The sequence below is a fragment of the Gigantopelta aegis genome, chromosome 13, assembly GCF_016097555.1.
Source record: "Gigantopelta aegis isolate Gae_Host chromosome 13, Gae_host_genome, whole genome shotgun sequence".
Taxonomy (NCBI): domain Eukaryota; kingdom Metazoa; phylum Mollusca; class Gastropoda; order Neomphalida; family Peltospiridae; genus Gigantopelta; species Gigantopelta aegis.
Genome location: NC_054711.1, coordinates 10,205,252 through 10,224,811, shown reverse-complemented (window position 1 = coordinate 10,224,811; position 19,560 = coordinate 10,205,252). Strand labels below are relative to the sequence as shown.

The following is a 19,560-nucleotide window of genomic DNA, read 5'->3' as shown; positions in this document are numbered from 1 at the left end:
AACTCAAACTATTTTACTTTTATGCACGAATAACGCGTGCAACAATCATTTAGCAACTGACCATCAAAAAAACGCCGACGTGTTTGATGTTTCTGATGATGCGTTTGATGTTTATGATCTGAAGTTCCGGCATCTTTAATTCTTTGCCGATCGGTCTACATAAATATTAAATTTAAATAATATCAACTATATTGCAATACGGTTTATTATATCGCAATATATCACAATACGGTTTTGACCGTATCGTTGCAGCCCTAATATATATATATATATTGTGTATGTGTGTGCATGTACACACACACACACACACACACAAACATACATACATGCGCATGTGTTTGTGTGTGTGATGATGATGATGATGATGCATATTATATGTACGAGGGGGCGGAATTTAGCTCAGTCGGTTGAGTGCTCGTTTGAGGTGCTTGCGCCGAAGGATCGAACCACCTCGGTGGATACATTCAGTTAATTGGGTTTTTTCTCGTTCTAACCAGTGTATCACAACTGGACAAAGGCCATGGTATGTGTTTTCCTGTCTGTGAAAAAATACATATAAAAGATCCCTTGCTGCATTAGAAAAAAAAATGTAGCGGGTTTCCTACGATGACTTTGAGTCAGCATTACCAAATGTTTGACATCCAATAGCCGATGATTAATTAATCAATGTGCTCCAGTGTAGGGCCTCCACGAGTCCAAAATATTGGACTCGAGTACTCGAGGGTCAAACTCGACCCGGACTCGTGTACCCGATACTTACACTAGATGATGATGAGATTAAAGAATAAAGTTAAATAGAATTAGCATTTTAATTCCAGGGCTGAACATGGATGCCAAATCATGTCGTTGTATTGCATTTAGAAATCGGTTGATATATTTAGTGTTATGATGGATGGACGGCCAGTTTAAAAAAAGAAACTAGCGCATGATCTTATAATTATTGTGTCACTTATATCGTTGATTATCTAATCCTGAAATTATTGTCCTACATTGTCCAGTGTATTATAGTTGATTCCACCTTGTACGGGTACTCGAGTCTTGTGAACGGACTCGAGTCCTGTGAACGGACTCGAGTCTTGCTAGACTCAACCCGTGCCCGAGTACTCGAATACTCGTGGAGACCCTACTCCAGTGGTGTCGATAAACAAAACAAACTTTATTTATTATTACATGTACTTGTTGAGAATGCAGGGGACTGAATAAAACGCCTACTTGACTAATTTTGTTATAAATTATAAAAGAAACTGCAGACTTAAACACAAACTAGTGAACGCATTTAAATAAAGATTGAAAACAAGGCTTTATTGAGCTCATTAAAATTGTAACACAATGTTGACTTGTTTTAAACGATCTATAGTACCGACAACGAAATGACAAAACAACAATAGAACAACACGGAATTATGACATGAAACTAGCATTTATCGACGTTTTACGAGGGGTTTTGTTACCAGAACTAGCTGAAAACTGAGAGATTTAAACAAAAAATAATAATTATATATATATATATATATATATATATATATATATATATATATATATATATATATATATATATAAAGCAAACAACAAACAATATATTGGCACAATAAAACAATGTCACATGGATGGTTCGGTGCGATATATTACAGGTAACACTATACAACCTGTGTCGTGTTCAGATTAGTGGCGTTTGTGACAGAATTTATCATGAAGTGTTGTAACTTGATGTGAACTAGTGTCAGAGTGCTCAGTACCACCAGTAGGCCTATTATGCATAGGACGTGCGTGTTGCCAACAGAATTGGCATGATATATAAAAGTGTTGCTTGGGACTTCATGGGCGGCACATTGCCGTACCACTTTATTTACACTGTGCCGCTCCTGAACTAGATTCTTCGATTACTTTCAAGGGACAGTATTAAATTATCTGTTGATTATTATGTCTAGTATGTTGATTGCAATATTGTAACTAACACTGAAAAAATTAACTTAATAATAATAACATAACTACTACTAGACAGAAAATCATTGATCTGTTAAAGAACAAAATAGAAATGACTTGCTGTGTCTTATATAAACAAACAGTCGTTTTGAAAACGTTACATAACTGGAAACAGCATCTATCCTCTATTCTGAAGTAATGTTTCGTATCGCGTCCCATGACACACACCCCGAGAGATGCAATACAAATGTTTATAGGCCCGTCGTCACGGTTTTGAAATAGATTATGACATAATTTTTGTTCAGAATTGTCCAAGCTTCGCGTAACAATAGCTCGGACACTTTTCAGTTTTATAATCATCTGTCTATTAATGAACGCACCGTTCATTTTTTATAGTTTTCGAAACACATCTAATAATAATCAGCACATTTTTTCAGATAGATTTCACGACTATTCAGTAATGAGTAACAAGGTTGTTTTGGGGGTTGGGGTTTTCTTTTCTGTGTTCATAGTTTGAGAGGGAGAGACGAAGGTAGAGAGATTATATGGAAATATGGAAATACAGTGGAGAGAGAGAGAGAGAGAGAGAGAGAGAGAGAGAGAGAGAGAGAGAGAGAGAGAGAGAGAGAGAGAGAGAGAGACAGACAGACAGACAGGCAGACAGAGAGAGAGAGAGAGAGAGAGACAGACAGACAGACAGAGAGAGAGACGAAAAGAGAAAGTGTGAGATTGAGCGATAGGGGGCGAGAGAGTAGGGATGACTATTGCGGTCAGTTTTACTATTGCAATAGTATTGCGATAGTTAAACTACTATTGTGATAGTGTTGTAATAGTGATAGTACTATTACAATGTTATTGTGAATTCTTAAATCGCTTGATAACAGTAATATAGATATTTCGCAAAACTATTTACTTCAATCTTCCAACATATACGTAAATATTGATGTATGTATGTGTGTGTTTGTGTGAATGTACGTGCGTCTGTACGTATGTCTGTGTTTATGTCTGTGTTTGTACTTAGTTATTTGTAATAATGTCACAAGGTAGTGAAATCCAATTTAATAAATTTATAATATAAAGACCCCACATTTTTGTGGTTATGCTTTATTTTCTATGATGTCCAATGTCTTTAGCTGAAAGATTAACTTATTATTAACTATTTATTTATGGTTTCTGCAGAAAAAAAAATAATGTTTATGGGGGAGAGAGAGAGAGAGAGAGAGAGAGAGAGAGAGAGAGAGAGAGAGAGAGAGAGAGAGAGAGAGAGAGAGAGAGAGTGTGTGTGTGTGTGTGTGTGTGTGTGTGGAATGGACAGAGATGGTGAAATGGAGAGAGAAAGAGAGTGAGTGAGTCATATAAAGAGATCGTTTGTCTAAAGAATAAGTTTCAGACGTTTCAGGATTGTCGACTCTCCCTTCAGATCAACTCTGTCGATAAACTGGAATGGTGTACGATGCGCAAACAATTGAACATATCGACTACCGAGATACACCTTGAATCCTTTCGTTGTCTCCACAATTGTAATATTAAACTCCTGTCCACCTTTAATGTCACTGTTCGGCACAACAATTTGCTTACCCCATTTCGACCCTATTTTGTTGTTAAAAGTGATTCCTCTCTTTTTAATCGTAATCATTCCAATCTTCTTGCTTTTTAAATTCATCACCATGTGGAAAACTATAAGTTTCTTTCCGCAATGCAAGCTAATACCGATGATGTGTGTTGATCGGCCAGTAAGTTGCAACACAAACCCAGCTTTTAGGTGGCACTGTGGATACACAGACGACTCAAGACGTGGACTGATCCAAACAAGCTGGTTACAGACATCGTTGAAAGATTCCCAGCTGCCATTGGCCAAACATTCTACATTCTTAACCGACTGGCCATCGCAGTAGCCACTAGACTGGTCTTTGCACGAGTAGTTCGCTTTGGAACCAGGCAGCAGTGAAATGTAGACAACTTTGGAATTGACGACGTCAAGTGGGATGGGACACAGGGTAATCTTCTTTGTGGTTCTGAACACGTAGCTACGGTGGTTTGGCGAATCCGTTGATTTCTGCTCCGCCAGTCTCCAAAACTCAGTTTGGGTTTTGTCCAAAAGTCTCCGTAGTTCTTCGCTTTCAGCTTTTGGTGACGCCGGCAATCGAGGATGACAGTACCCGTCGGAAATGACGAAGAGTCCGAGATGACGTTCTGATGCGAGATATTCAAGAGCACAAGAGATACGGCCAGCTGATGCGCCGTGAGTTCTGTTGCGAACAGCCGTTGATGCCTTTGTCACCACAAAGCCAATGATGACCAAATGAAACATAACAGTGCTTAAAATGTTCACTGTGTATGTCATCATCACTTGCTGTTCTCAAATGACCAATCTTTTTGGGTGAACGTCTATTTAAACATTCAGAGACGTTCTCCGTTTATGTATTGGTTTACGATTGGGCTATTGCTTTGATTTCTAGATTGTTGATATCAGTAAATGATCATCCCCGTGAGCTTAAAATGTAAATGTCACTCGAGATATAGCTGATACAGTAAAACCGGGAAGTACATTCAAACTCGATAATATTAAGTAAATACAACCTCAATGCCGATTGTTTTAAAGATGCAGTCTAAAAATATGGATAATGACGGCTTGTTTATTTATTAACTTTTACTTTGAAGACTAAACATTATACCTTCAACTATATATGTCCACAAAACAATTACCACTAAATAATGACTTTATTAGCAGGGTCTCCGCGAGTACTTGGGCACGGGCCGAGTCTAGCAAAACTCGAGTCCATTCACAGGACTCGAGTGCCCGTGCAAGGAAGAGCACTCTCGTGTCATATTTTTGTTAATGTAATTTTGTCATTATGCTTTCCGCCGGTTACTTTATAGGGCCATATGAGACATGGGTGGGGGGGGGGGGGTACAAAAGTAGATTGTGCGGAATGCAATATGAGGGCATGATTTGGTATCCATGTTCAACGCTATTTAAATTATAAATGCAGCGGTTGAGTGAAAAAGAGAAATTGTAATTTTTAATAATATAACACTACTTTAATTGTCGAAAGCGTTTTGAAATGGCTACGAACTGAGGATTAGCTCGAGTATCTTCTAGCTATAGCCTGTTTATTTTATGATATAAACGACAAACAGTCCACCTGCAGCTAGCTCTAGGACACTCGATCTGACTCAGGGTATTAGTCTCTTTAGTGGATGGTTCTCCAAAACTAAGAAAGGAAATATAAAAACGGAATGTACACGTGATAACAAAATGGATGCGCCCACAAAATAGTAAAATTTACAAACGTAGGTTACTCAGTTATTAATTTTATTTTGGATGAATTGGTGATGGAAGTGCCGTACCTAGTGGGTAGAAGGGAGGACAATCCTCCCCCCAACGAAAATACATTTTTAAAAAATTTGTAGACGGCTTACTCTGTTTTCTGGAATGGCAAATTAATAGAATTTAGAAATTATCGAAGATCATGATGCTACATAATGATAATCGTACATCTATTATTTAAAACTGGAAATATTCCTTAAATTAACCACTTTTTAATAATGTTCAAGGAAATGCTCTTTATATCTAAATATTTGCTAAACCAAAACTATTTTCAGTGGGAGCCCTGTTTATTTTATTTTATTATTTTTAGCGTAAAACTGCTCTAACTTTTTTACCAAAAAGTTAGTTCACCAAGGTAAACATCTGCGGTCCGTTTTTTAACATTTTGACATTTATAATAAACGTCACAATAATAAATATTGTGCCGTTTATCTTGATGAACTACAGTCGAGTCACCTCCAGCCCTCCCCCATTAATAGGGATGTTCGCCGTGACGTCACGAAAAATCACGTGACTGGACTGGTTGGCAAGACGGTACTTCCGCATGGCCGACTGATTCCTTTGTTATTATTTTATCTGGTAATCTCGTTGAAAGCAAAATGGTTGTATCTTGTTGTGTGATCGATTGCCAACCAGTTTTACGCGCATGTGCCGTACTGCGTCATTTCCTGCTTCGGCGAACATCCCTATAATAATATATATTTTTTTATTTTTATATTGACGCATGTAGGAGAAGGCAACAGGAACAAGGCTCACCCTGGATCAAAAATACCTGTAGCCAAAATATTAGCCAAATGGAATTTTTATTAGCCATATATTGAAAATGCTTTAGCCAAATTTGTTTTACGCAGTCAGGTCAGGTCATAGGGTTTTACAAGCACATTCAGAACAAGCTGTTGTAGTGCATGCCTGTCGTGGGCACAAGAGCCGGCCTTGGCCGGCTCCTCCGTCCATGACAGGAAAGGTGGGGGGAGGGGAGAGGAGGGACCGCCTGCACTGGCAGGTGCAAGGGAGCACTAGCAGCCCGATCGAATCGGTAGCAGGCGGAATGGGGGTGGTGGTGATGCTATGGAATTTTGAATGGAGCCGTTAATGCCAAAGAGAAAGGGGTGCGCAATTTTGATTGAGGAAATTTGGCGCAATTTTGAACGGTCAGTCGAAAGGTAAATGGCCGAGCTAATATAGGTTTTGATATTAGTGAATCGAGAGTTGCTCGTTAATTATAGACCTTTATGACGCTGGGTGTCTCCCTAGGTTGCCCATAGGGCCCTTAAAAGGACCTGACCGCTGTTGGTCGTGGCATGACAACCCAGGGGAGACTCGTGCAATTGTGTAGTTGGCACTGGCAGGCAAGGCAGTTGTTCCGGGTTGGTCGACTTGATGTTTGTCGCCAAGTACAAGTTACACCAGCAGCAAGTATTTGGGGTTTGGGTGGGGGAGGTAGTACTGTATAGAGTATTTATATATGAATATGAAAATGTATCTTTTTCAGCTAATTGTGTACAAACTGGAATAAATAGGAATAACAAAACCTCATTGGGGGTAGGGGCAGTTAATATATTACTTAGATTTTTCCGCAGAGGTGGGGTTGGAATGGAGTTATGCAATATCTTCAGTTTGAAGCCAGTACCCCATACACCCACCCCCACTTGTAAGGCCTATGACATTAAATTAATAAACATACAGAAATATGGGTGTGGGTGGATGTTGTTTTTTCTTTCCTCCTTTTTTCCCAAATAAAAATTTGAGCCCTTTTTTTTTTTTTTATAGAGCTCATTGTTTCTTTAAATAGCAATCTTTATGTTAGTTTGAATTGCTTTTTCGTAGTTTTTTTTAAGTGACCCATCAATTCCCCACCCCAAACAATTTCGTAATTTGTGCCATGTTGTTGCTGTTGATGTCAGCGTTGTGATTACTGCTTACAAAATACCTCGGCTAAGAATGCCGACTTCACAGTATACTCCATACATGTTGAATGCATGCTGTTAAAATTAATAACCGTGATTATTAAAATAAGCAAACATTATAAGGCCTACGCTGTATTCTGTATGACACCGTTTCTCGTTTCCAGTCGCGAGATCGCTATTACGCTAATTGAATATTTGGTATTATTATTATGTTTGAGGTGTCAGATAGATTATGTAACCGTTTGTTCACATCAGAAGATAGAAATGGCTTAGCCAAAATTTTAGCCAATTGCTAATTTGGCTACCGACAGCGCGAGCCCTGAACAAATGTTCATAAATAATTATAATTTTTTTTCTTTCTTTTTTCCTTTTAAGAACAGAATTTCAATTAATTGACGAAATGGGAAAATTGAAGAGAAAGAAGCAGAGACTCCATGTGTCAGCTGTACGACAAAGTCCACTGAAGGGGTCCACGACACCAGTTCAGTCACCACCAGAAGAGCAGGTAATGTGAAATGAAATGGTTTATTTAATGACACACTCAACACATTTTATTTATGGTTATATGGCGTTGGACATATGGTAAAGAACCACACAGATATTGAGGGAGGAAACCTGCTGTCGCCATTTCATGGGCTACGCTTTTCGATTAGCAGCAAGGGATCTTTTATATGCACCATCCCATAGACAGGATAGCATATACCACGGCCTTTGATGTACCAGTTGTGGTGCACTGGCTGGATCGACAGGGATCGATCCTAAACCGACCGCGCATCAAGCGAGCGCTTTACCACAGGACTATGTCCTGCTCCCAGCAGGTAATGTGGGCGACAACATTTCAATATATTAACAAATTTATATAATAATACGTGGAAGCAGGGATTCTAGAATTTTTATAAAATCCACTAGCCATGGGATCAGTGATTTTAAAAAATGTACTAGCCACGATTAAAAAATAATTAGTCCTACTTTACTTTTAAGTTAATACAATTTAAATAGTAATAATCGGATATCTCACCTAAAGAGGGAGATAGAGCTCAAAAACACTAAGATTGAGGTTGAGGTTTGGGGCAGGATATTCATATTTACAAAATCGACTTCAATGCACGATTTGACAACTTTTTTCACTGGCCGTCCGGCAACATTGAATATCAGTAGCCATGGGAGTGCGGCTACCATAATCTAGAAATCCTGCTGGAATTTTGTCCACTTAACTTTTATCTGCACGTAGGAATCTGTTAGTTTTGAGAAGTAGAACGTGTAATGATTCACCATGGGGGTGGGATATAGCTCAGTGGTAAAACGCTTGCCTGAATGATGTACGGTCAGTGTTGGATCTATTCTAGTAAAATGCAGCTTGACCTCCTACAAACATTAAAATGACGGGAAACACCTACTGTGCTTAGACACTGACTAGGAAATGGCTTCTGCTTATTTCTAAGGCCTAATCCATGTTTTTTCTTGAATTTCTAGGTATTTTCATTTAGCATCCATTAAAGGCTTTTGTAGGAGATATCGCTGGCACTATAATTTGCGATATTCCCCTAGGATATATTGCTTCGTTTTTTTACATCACTGTGTATGTTTCAGCGCTAAACCTATCATTAGTGACATCACGCCACTATCATTCTGCTAGTTAACGAGTCTAAAGCTGCCAAATATAGTGACATTCGACCCACATTACTGATGTTGTTAACCATTGTCACAAATAAAAAGAATGATAATGGATGATAAAAAGAATACTCCCACGTGTCTTGTGGTATCATAATTTATCAGCACTTGTTGACAAAAGTTTTATCAACCTGTGCTGATAAATTATGATATTACAAGACACTCGGGGATTATCCTCTGTATAATCTACTTCTAAGGTGTAACTAACAAGCATTCCTTTTGTTTCCCCAGGACACTAATGAAGTCAGTACTGTTAATGTTACACGAAGCAGCAACTTGTTTTCCGGTTTGAACATCGATCCACAACTTCTCTCGAAGAAGCTGCCAGCCGATTTCGACATGCGCAGCACGATCACCAACAAATCTCTGAAGGGTCTCAACCTGAAGAAGAAGGAGAGGAAGAAGATCAAACATGACACGTGGATGCACAGTATGGACACCTGCAGATACTTGTTTAATACCCAGCTGTTGTCATCACACTATTTGTTATTTACACAGGGCCTGCAATACCCAGCTTTTGTCATCACACTGTTTCTTATTTACACAGGGCCTGCAGATATGTGTTTAATACCCAGCTTTTGTCATCACACTGTTTCTTATTTACACAGGGCCTGTAGATATGTGTTTAATACCCAGCTTTTGTCATCACACTGTTTCTTATTTACACAGGGCCTGCAATACCCAGCTTTTGTCATCACACTGTTTCTTATTTACACAGGGCCTGCAGATATGTGTTTAATACCCAGCTTTTGTCATCACACTGTTTGTTATTTACGCAGGGCCTGTAAATACGTGTTTAATACCCAGCTTTTGTCATCACACTGTTTGTTATTTACACAGGGCCTGCAATACCCAGCTTTTGTCATCACACTGTTTCTTATTTACACAGGGCCTGCAGATATGTGTTTAATACCCAGCTTTTGTCATCACACTGTTTGTTATTTACGCAGGGCCTGTAAATACGTGTTTAATACCCAGCTTTTGTCATCACACTGTTTCTTATTTACACAGGGCCTGCAGATATGTGTTTAATACCCAGCTTTTGTCATCACACTGTTTGTTATTTACGCAGGGCTTGTAAATACGTGTTTAATACCCAGCTTTTGTCATCACACTGTTTGTTATTTACACAGGGCCTGCAGATATGTGTTTAATACCCAGCTTTTGTCATCACACTGTTTCTTATTTACGCAGGGCCTGCAGATACGTGTTTAATACCCAGCTTTTGTCATCACACTGTTTGTTATTTACGCAGGGCCTGTAGATACGTGTTTAATACCCAGCTTTTGTCATCACACTGTTTGTTATTTACGCAGGGCCTGTAGATACGTGTTTAATACCCAGCTTTTGTCATCACACTGTTTGTTATTTACACAGGGCCTGCAATACCCAGCTTTTGTCATCACACTGTTTGTTATTTACACAGGGCCTGTAGATACGTGTTTAATACCCAGCTTTTGTCATCACACTGTTTGTTATTTACACAGGGCCTGCAATACCCAGCTTTTGTCATCACACTGTTTGTTATTTACACAGGGCCTGTAGATACGTGTTTAATACCCAGCTTTTGTCATCACACTGTTTGTTATTTACACAGGGCCTGCAATACCCAGCTTTTGTCATCACACTGTTTGTTATTTACACAGGGCCTGTAGATACGTGTTTAATACCCAGCTTTTGTCATCACACTGTTTGTTATTTACACAGGGCCTGCAATACCCAGCTTTTGTCATCACACTGTTTGTTATTTACACAGGGCCTGTAGATACGTGTTTAATACCCAGCTTTTGTCATCACACTGTTTGTTATTTACACAGGGCCTGTAGATACGTGTTTAATACCCAGCTTTTGTCATCACACTGTTTGTTATTTACACAGGGCCTGCAATACCCAGCTTTTGTCATCACACTGTTTGTTATTTACACAGGGCCTGTAGATACGTGTTTAATACCCAGCTTTTGTCATCACACTGTTTGTTATTTACACAGGGCCTGCAATACCCAGCTTTTGTCATCACACTGTTTGTTATTTACACAGGGCCTGTAGATACGTGTTTAATACCCAGCTTTTGTCATCACACTGTTTGTTATTTACACAGGGCCTGTAGATACGTGTTTAATACCCAGCTTTTGTCATCACACTGTTTCTTATTTACACAGGGCCTGCAATACCCAGCTTTTGTCATCACACTGTTTCTTATTTACACAGGGCCTGCAATACCCAGCTTTTGTCATCACACTGTTTCTTATTTACACAGGGCCTGCAATACCCAGCTTTTGTCATCACACTGTTTCTTATTTACACAGGGCCTGCAATACCCAGCTTTTGTCATCACACTGTTTGTTATTTACACAGGGCCTGTAGATACGTGTTTAATACCCAGCTTTTGTCATCACACTGTTTGTTATTTACACAGGGCCTGCAATACCCAGCTTTTGTCATCACACTGTTTGTTATTTACACAGGGCCTGTAGATACGTGTTTAATACCCAGCTTTTGTCATCACACTGTTTGTTATTTACACAGGGCCTGTAGATACGTGTTTAATACCCAGCTTTTGTCATCACACTGTTTGTTATTTACACAGGGCCTGCAATACCCAGCTTTTGTCATCACACTGTTTGTTATTTACACAGGGCCTGCAATACCCAGCTTTTGTCATCACACTGTTTCTTATTTACACAGGGCCTGCAATACCCAGCTTTTGTCATCACACTGTTTGTTATTTACACAGGGCCTGCAATACCCAGCTTTTGTCATCACACTGTTTCTTATTTACACAGGGCCTGCAATACCCAGCTTTTGTCATCACACTGTTTGTTATTTACACAGGGCCTGCAATACCCAGCTTTTGTCATCACACTGTTTCTTATTTACACAGGACTTCCAAATACGTGTGGGGCGTTACATAACCTAGTGGTTAAGTGCTCGCTCAATGCACGGTCAGTCTGGGATCGATCCCCGTCAGTGGCCCCATTGGGCTATTTCTCGTTCCAGCCAGTGCACCACGACTTGTATATCAAATTTAGATGGTGCATATAAAAGATCCCTTGCTGCTAATAGAAAAGAGTAGCCCATGAAGTGGCGACAGCGAGCTTCCTCTCAATATCTGTGTGGTCCATAACCATATGTCTGACGCCATATAACCGTAAATAAAATGTGTTGAGTGCGTCGTTAAAAAAAACATTTCCTTCCTGTCAATAGACTGGATCTTTTTATCCGATGGACGTGTTTTTATTGCCAATATGAATCATATTAGCATTAAAAATTCATCCATTGGATATCACTGATAATAAGTACTATGTACAAATTTTAAAATAAGTACAGTCCTTATGATTAGACAAAAGCTAATAATGCTACCACTCACATGTGCTAGTGAAAAAATGCAAATATCATTAATTTATTTACTCAAAATTACGGTGAATTTGTACACTGAGCACTTTTATGAAATCAGTTTCTTGCTCACATTTTTTATTTCATTTTAACTTATTTTTGTGTTCATATCCATTTAAGGTTCAAGCATGCTGTCCTGGGTATACACCTCAGCTACCTGGGCTGTCTGTCCAGCACAGTGGGTTAGTGGTTAGTGAGAAAGAAGAATGTTTATTGGTGTTACACCTACCAATTGTGTCGTTAAAACTCGCTCTGGGTGGGAGCCAGTACCGCACTGCGACCTACCAGCTGTATGTCTGATGCAGGGGTGGGAATTCTCCTCAGATCAGCTGTTTTCCTCTCAGGGAACATTGCATTTCCTCACATTTTAATCGTCCTTTCCTTCAAAATGTGTCAGATGGCACAGATTTTAACCTAGGATTTCAAGAATTTCCGGGACTCCTCTAGATTTCCTCTTTTTTACAGTTCATCAATTCCCACCCCTGCTGATGGCATAACTATAACACCTACTAGGCCGGTTCTTACTAGGCACTGCAAATGCGAAGTTTTTTAGGGGTTTTTTCTTTGGTGAATTGTAGAAATCAACAGTATTCAGGTGGCTAAAAAACAAGAAAAGGAGAAGAAACGGAGACAGAAAACTGTTATTGTAGGTGACATGTCAGTCATTGAAGATGCGCTGCCAACACTGGAGCTCTTGATGAAAGGGTCGGATTCAAAAACAGATAAAAGGTGTGCAATCTTCATAAATGAAAAGTTTATTTAATATCTAGAACACATTACTCGGAATTGTATGAATCCTGGAAAACTTTGGAAAATGTGCTTTCAATTTGGGAAGTCCTGGAAAAGTCCTAGAATTTTTTTTTATTGTACCCCCCATTTGTTTTAAATTCTCAAAAGAAACAATATATGTAAATTGTGGTAGAATACTTTACTTATTCCCGACTAAAAATTCAAGTTTGTCTCCCGTTAAAAACTTCACCCTCTCAAAAGTGTCAGAGAGAAGTGACTTCACTCTATGATATTGACTTAGCATTTAAATGTTTTTTTAATTTTTGTTTTTGTAGTGACAAAGTGACAAAGGTTCGTGGCATTGCAAAGGAAAAGACACGCCAGAAACAAATGTAAGTGGGAAAATGCTACAGATGTATGTATGTATGCCAGTATGAACAAGGGGGGGGGGGGGGGGATATCAGCTTTCCACTTAAGACCCAAAACGTTTATAGCCAAATTTACAAAGCTTGTGGTTTTTAAAAGCAGATGTTTAAGCATTGTAAATACATGTAGTTAGAGGCTTTGTAAATTTGGCTCTTACGTTTTTTGTTGACTATTAATATATTCAATAGGCCTATATATATATATATATATATTTAGACCAATGACTGTGTCCAACAGCATGTCAAGAAGCTTTGAAATAAATATGTATGGGAATTTTGACATTCAGTTTATCAGTGAAAGGTAACATGTGATACGCTAGCAGTTACATGGCCCATCCCCCCCCCCCCAATCAAACTTTTCTAAAAACTGTATTACATTTTATAAAATCATACATACATACACAGGGGACACTATTTCGAAATCTGAGGTAACCGGAAGTCAGTTCACATGGTTTTTACCTAGGTAACCAATTGTTCGGTTACGTGAATTATATTTGCGTAACCTGTGGATTACCTGATCGGTTACCTCAAAGTTACATTGAAATTATATTTTAAATACATAATTTTTAGCTCAAACATGAAGTTAAAACAAAATACAAAAGAAAGCATTTTATAAAACAGTTTCTTCAATACTTGCAAATCGAAAGAAGTGACCTGTAGATGTTTCTTTTGTTTTCGTACTATCGCAGTGTTGTAGATTAATTATTATTATTGTTATTATTATCATTATTATTATTATTATTATTATTCACCACTTGCCATCGGGATCGCAAAAAGTAATCTTTAGTTGCCCGAATCTAAAAAACCACTGTCCTCGGGCATCGGACCACCTTATTCTAGAACCTCTGTGCAGCTTGCTGAAGTTAACACTATTAGCCCAGTACTGAAACAAAATAGAAAGAAAAAAGAAAGAAATGTTTTATTTAACGACGCACTCAACACATTTTATTTACGGTTGTATGGCGTCAGACATATGGTTAAGGATCACAAAGATTTTGAGAGGAAACCCGCTGTAGCCACTACATGGGCTACTCTTCCAATTAGCAGCAAGGGATCTTTTATTTGCGCTTCCCACAGGCAGGATAGCACAAACCATGGCCTTTGTTGAAACAGTTATGGATCACTGGTCGGTGCAAGTGGTTTACACCTACCCATTGAGCCTTGCGGAGCACTCACTCAGGGTTTGGAGTCGGTATCTGGATTAAAAATCCCATGCCTCGACTGGGATCCGAACCCAGTACCTACCAGCCTGTAGACCGATGGCCTATAACGACGCCAGCGAGGCCGCTAAAAACAAAATAGATACATTTGGAGGATAATGCAAAACACTCAGTCACTCACAGAGTCACTGGTGCATGATTAGACTAATAATATTTTTATATATAAATAACAAAGGCAGGCTACCATTTGTCACTGATAATATGTAAAATTTAGTATACAGCAGATTAAAAAAAAACCCACCAAAACCCCAAACAACAAATGTCCAGTTCCTCTGAACTATAAAACAGGCTACTCATTGGTGCATGATTAGATTAATAAAAATAAATCTTTACTAACATAAAAAGAAAGACCACAATTTGACACTGATATTTTGCGGTGGCTATGCTACTTTCACTTTATGAATGGTACTTCTGTACTACAGTGACATTCCAAATGTTTGTTATTTAAAGCTCATTATGCGATGTTAGTATTTTTCAGCTTTTGCGACATTTGTGGATTTTTTTTAACGTTAAAACCGTTTTCAACCTTTGTAAAATTATAGACAATCCAATATTATGTCTACATATATTCCTTTTGAGATAAAATAGCAGCAGGTAATTTAGGTGTCTTAGCGGACCGTGCACATTTCTTTAAAACGTTTGGCTCGTCTCTATTCGGTCGCAAGTTACAACCGATGCAATATACTGATGCTGATTTTTGCGTATACTAGTATCCTGTTGTCTACCAGATTCAGACTCAAGTTGTTGAATTTTGCGTATGCATTTCGTAATCTGTTCGCCACATGAAAACGATAACTTTTATCTTATGGGCGCATCCATTTTGTATCCCATAATCCTACTTACAACAATGGCGCCCTTTCGGTCATTTCCGTGAAATATATTTGCGAAAATTGCCGGCAATATCTCGGTTATATCCGTGAACGGTATTAGGGAAGGTGGTAGAGACCGACTTTGGGGTATCCAATCGCATAGCACAGTTGTTGTCGTCACTGACAAATTGAACTCCGCCAGATCTGTGATCAATACAAAGTACCGTAACTGCCTTGAACATTTTCGACCTCAGATATCGGCACTTGATCAGATGATTGCGAACGTGCAGGTGCGTTACTCGTGTAGTTGACTCGAAGTCAGCCAGTGATTATTTCAATCGCAACTTCTTGTCGAATTCCGTAGGCTAATTTATATTATACCAACAGATCTTATCGAGTTAAAAAAGTTGATAACTTGCTTAATACAAAACACAAATATTTGTACGTTTTTGTAATAGGCCTATTATAGATTTCTGTACGGCGTTTACGTTGGGTTAAATTTTCAAATTTGATCAAGAATCAGTAATAAACGCAGTTGTATAACGTTCCGGTACTGTTAATAAATAAATATAGGTATTGCCGAATAATTCTGAATAGCTTCGTATTAAAAAAAAAATCAACACTGTAATCAAGGTAAATAAAATAGTATTTTCCTCATTGTTAACAGGATTTACCTTATTTTTGGTGCATGCAGAATTTTAATGGTGCATGTAACTTTTTTTTCAGCATGCACCTGCATGTAGATTTTTTTTTTTTTCATTTCTAGCCCCCCCCCCCCCCCCCCCCCAATATAAAATCCTGGTTACACCAGTTTACCCTGGTATCCTTAATTTTTTATAAACTTGGCTGAATATCATTGATAAAGCTGAGTGATAAGCCCTGACAGTAAACAATTTAATTAATAATATATATACATGCTTCACTATGAGTTACTTCTGTTGATTATTTGTTCCATTTTGCAGGTTGAAGGACATATCTATGTTCCAGGAAGTTCTCGAACATCCAGCGTTCAAGGAGAACCCGACTGCCACGATCGCTGAACACTTGAGAAATAAACTCAAACAGGAAGAAGAAATGGATACGTGATGCGCAGAATAGGGCCTCCATGAGTACAAAATATTGTACTCGAGGGTCAAACTCAATCTGGACCCAAGTACCAATGATTACACTTGATGATAATGAGACTAAGGAATAAAGTAAAATAGCATTAGGCATCTTAATTCCACTGCTGAACATGGATGTCAAATCATGCCATTATAATACTGCATTCCAAACATTCAACTTTTGTTTTCCCTTCATGTCTCATAGCTCTATAATGTAACTGACGGCAAGCATACGTGTATATGGCAAAATGATGTAAAACAAAATATAATTAAATGAAAGTACTCTTCCTTGGACAGGTACTCGAGTCCTGTGAATGGATTTGAGTCTTGCTTCACTCGGCCTGTGCCAGAGTACTCGTGGAGACCCTAACACAGTAGGGACAGATGCCCGGTGTTTCTAAGGAAAGGGGTGTATTTCCAATAAAATGCACCTACTGTATTCCAAAGTACACTATTATCGTGCTTATATCCAATTAATTTCAAGCATGCTGTCCTGGGTACACAACTCCACTATCTGGGCTGTCTGTCCAGGACAGTGGGTTAATTGTTAGTGGTTAGTGAGAGAAAAGAGGGTGTAGTGGCCTCACACCTACCCATTGAGTCGACAAAACTTGCTCTGGGTGGGAGCCAGTACATATTAGCCTTGTGTCCGATAGCTTGACCACGACACCACCGAGGACGGTAATATGCATAATGTATAGGCAAGCTTTTAACACAAGTGACCAGCCCAGTAAACCTACACCAGACAACATACACGTGGAAAAAAAACGGCTTTAATTTTCAAGAAGACTTTTTACCCATAGGCATAGAGGCTCCCATTTCTGTACAACCACATTTATTCATATTAGCATAACTTCCAAACAGCTATATAGCATTGCAAACGAATCAGTAAGCATTTTGCATGGTTTATAACTAATTTTGAGAGTAGAATGATAGAATTCCATAGTAAGAAGGTCTCAGATTAGCACATTAAATTTTTGCCTAAATATTTGTATAATTTTTTTGCCTGAATTTGATATTTTGATTTTGCTCCAGCACTAGAGTTTGGGGGTGGGGGTGGGTGGGCAACGTTATATAGCTGTTTGGTAGTAATGCTAATATGAATACATTTTAACGTTTTCGTTTAATTCTGGCGAAAGCCACCCCTGTCTTGTACGCTTATGTTTCTACCAAGTGTCATCTCTGAAGAACAGGACTGATTGCCCATTGCCAAATTAGCCAATTGCTTTTTTTATTATGCAAATTGGCTACTATATTTAGTATTTGCTAATAAAAAATGTTTGAATTAGCCAGTTTTTAATCATTTTCAAACAGATACCCTATATATTGAAAAATTGGCTAAAACAAAAAGTTAAAGTTTGTTTTGTTTAATGACACCATTAGAGCACATTAATTTATTAATCATCAACTATTGGACATCAAACATTGGTAATTCTGACATAGTCTTACAGAGGATATCTGTTGCATTTTTCTCTAAGATTAGTAGCAAGGGATCTATTACATGCACCATCCCACAGACAGGATAGCACATACCATAGCCTTTGATATACCAGTCATGGTGCACTGGCTGAACAAGATATAGCTCAATGGGCAACTTCTATAATGTTTGCCAGGAATACAAATGCTTAGTTACTGATGACCTTGTTGCTCAAGCGTATTATGTGTGTGTTTTTGTTTCTCTCCAAGTAAGATTAAGGAAAAGAGTGGCAGGGTAGCATATACTATGTATAGCATTTTCTGTTACCAGTTGTAAATGGAGCAGTCATTGGAATGGGAGAAAAAAATCTCAATAGTCAACAGAGGCGAATTGATATTTCAACAGCATGAATCTTATTCTTAATGTGTTTATTGTTGAGACAGATGACAGTCACAAGCTATTATAATAAAATGTCATTATTATGCATGTACATTAAAACAACTCATGCAGTCACCTTCATTCTATGCCAAATCATCTAACTCCATACATTTCAGTCATCTGATATCAAGCAGCCGTGTGTACCCTTGTTTCCTTGGGTTGCTGCTTAAAATGAAATTTGAATCATATACAGATATTTCGTATTTGTAATTTACCACAATTACCTGCCATAGACGGGCTGCATGTTAATATTTCGAACCATGATGCTGTGTGTACATTTTGTTTTGTACATGTGTATAAATTAAACTACTGTGTTTTTGGCATCTTTGTTGTTTACTTTTCATGGCTGTACCTAACCTAAAATAATTGGTGTGACTGTACAAAACGAATTGTGATCGTGGGGCGCCATGGTCTGGACCTGGGGTGATTAGTATCAATTGGAGATGGGGATAGATCCTCCATAAGTCTAAAATATTGGACTCTAGGGTGAAACTCGACCCGGACTCGAGTACCTGATATTTACACCAGATGATAATGAGACTAAGAAATAAAGTAAAAAGCATTATGCATCTTAAAGGCATACTGTCACGGATTTAATGACCTAAGAATTATTTCTCTAAAAATGGATAATAAATAAAAATTGCATTAATTGTTGGAAACCAAATCTAGCTATCGCATCACTTTAACTGAACCATGATGGAGTGAAATCCATGCCATTTCTCTCAGCAATTTTAGTTTTTGAGTTATGGACCATTGCCATAATTCAATTATTTTTACAAAATGTCATTAATAAATGGAGTATGATGGTTATGAAGATGGTTGAATAAAGTACATTTAGGGACAAATTAAATTATTTTTGTTCAGGTTCTACTTTGTTAGACCATTAAATACATGTAGGTCAGTGGTCTGTGACTATATGCCTTTAATTCCAGCGCTGAACATGCATGCTAAATTGTATTGCATTACACACATTCAACTTTTGTTTTCCCTCCCATGTCTCACAGCCCTATAATGTAACCGGTGGAAAGCATGTATGGCAAAGTGATGTAAAAAAACTAAAAACTAAGTGAGTGTTCCTCCTTGCAAGGGTATTCGAATCCTGCTAGACTTGGCTCGTACTCGTGGAGACGATAGATGGGGAAGGAAAAGAAAGAAGTGTTTTATTTAACGACGCACTCAATACATTTTATTTACG

The 19,560-nt window shown here is 38.3% G+C and overlaps 1 protein-coding gene across 2 annotated transcripts; it reads left to right on the top strand.

Moving 5' to 3' along the window:
- Window positions 1-5,184: 5,184 nt before the first annotated feature.
- Window positions 5,185-18,686, top strand: LOC121387441 (protein FAM207A-like). Of its 2 annotated transcripts, XM_041518555.1 has the most exons (6): window positions 5,185-5,216; window positions 7,541-7,665; window positions 9,063-9,261; window positions 12,803-12,953; window positions 13,289-13,345; window positions 16,370-18,686. In XM_041518555.1, the coding sequence occupies exons 1-6, from the start codon at window positions 5,186-5,188 to the stop codon at window positions 16,491-16,493; spliced, it is 687 nt and encodes a 228-aa protein (XP_041374489.1). In that variant the 5' UTR covers window position 5,185; the 3' UTR covers window positions 16,494-18,686. The 2 variants fall into 2 exon arrangements, with proteins under 2 accessions (XP_041374489.1, XP_041374491.1); XM_041518557.1 differs by lacking the exon at window positions 5,185-5,216 and having other exon boundaries at window positions 7,536-7,665.
- The last annotated feature ends 874 nt before the right edge of the window (window positions 18,687-19,560 follow it).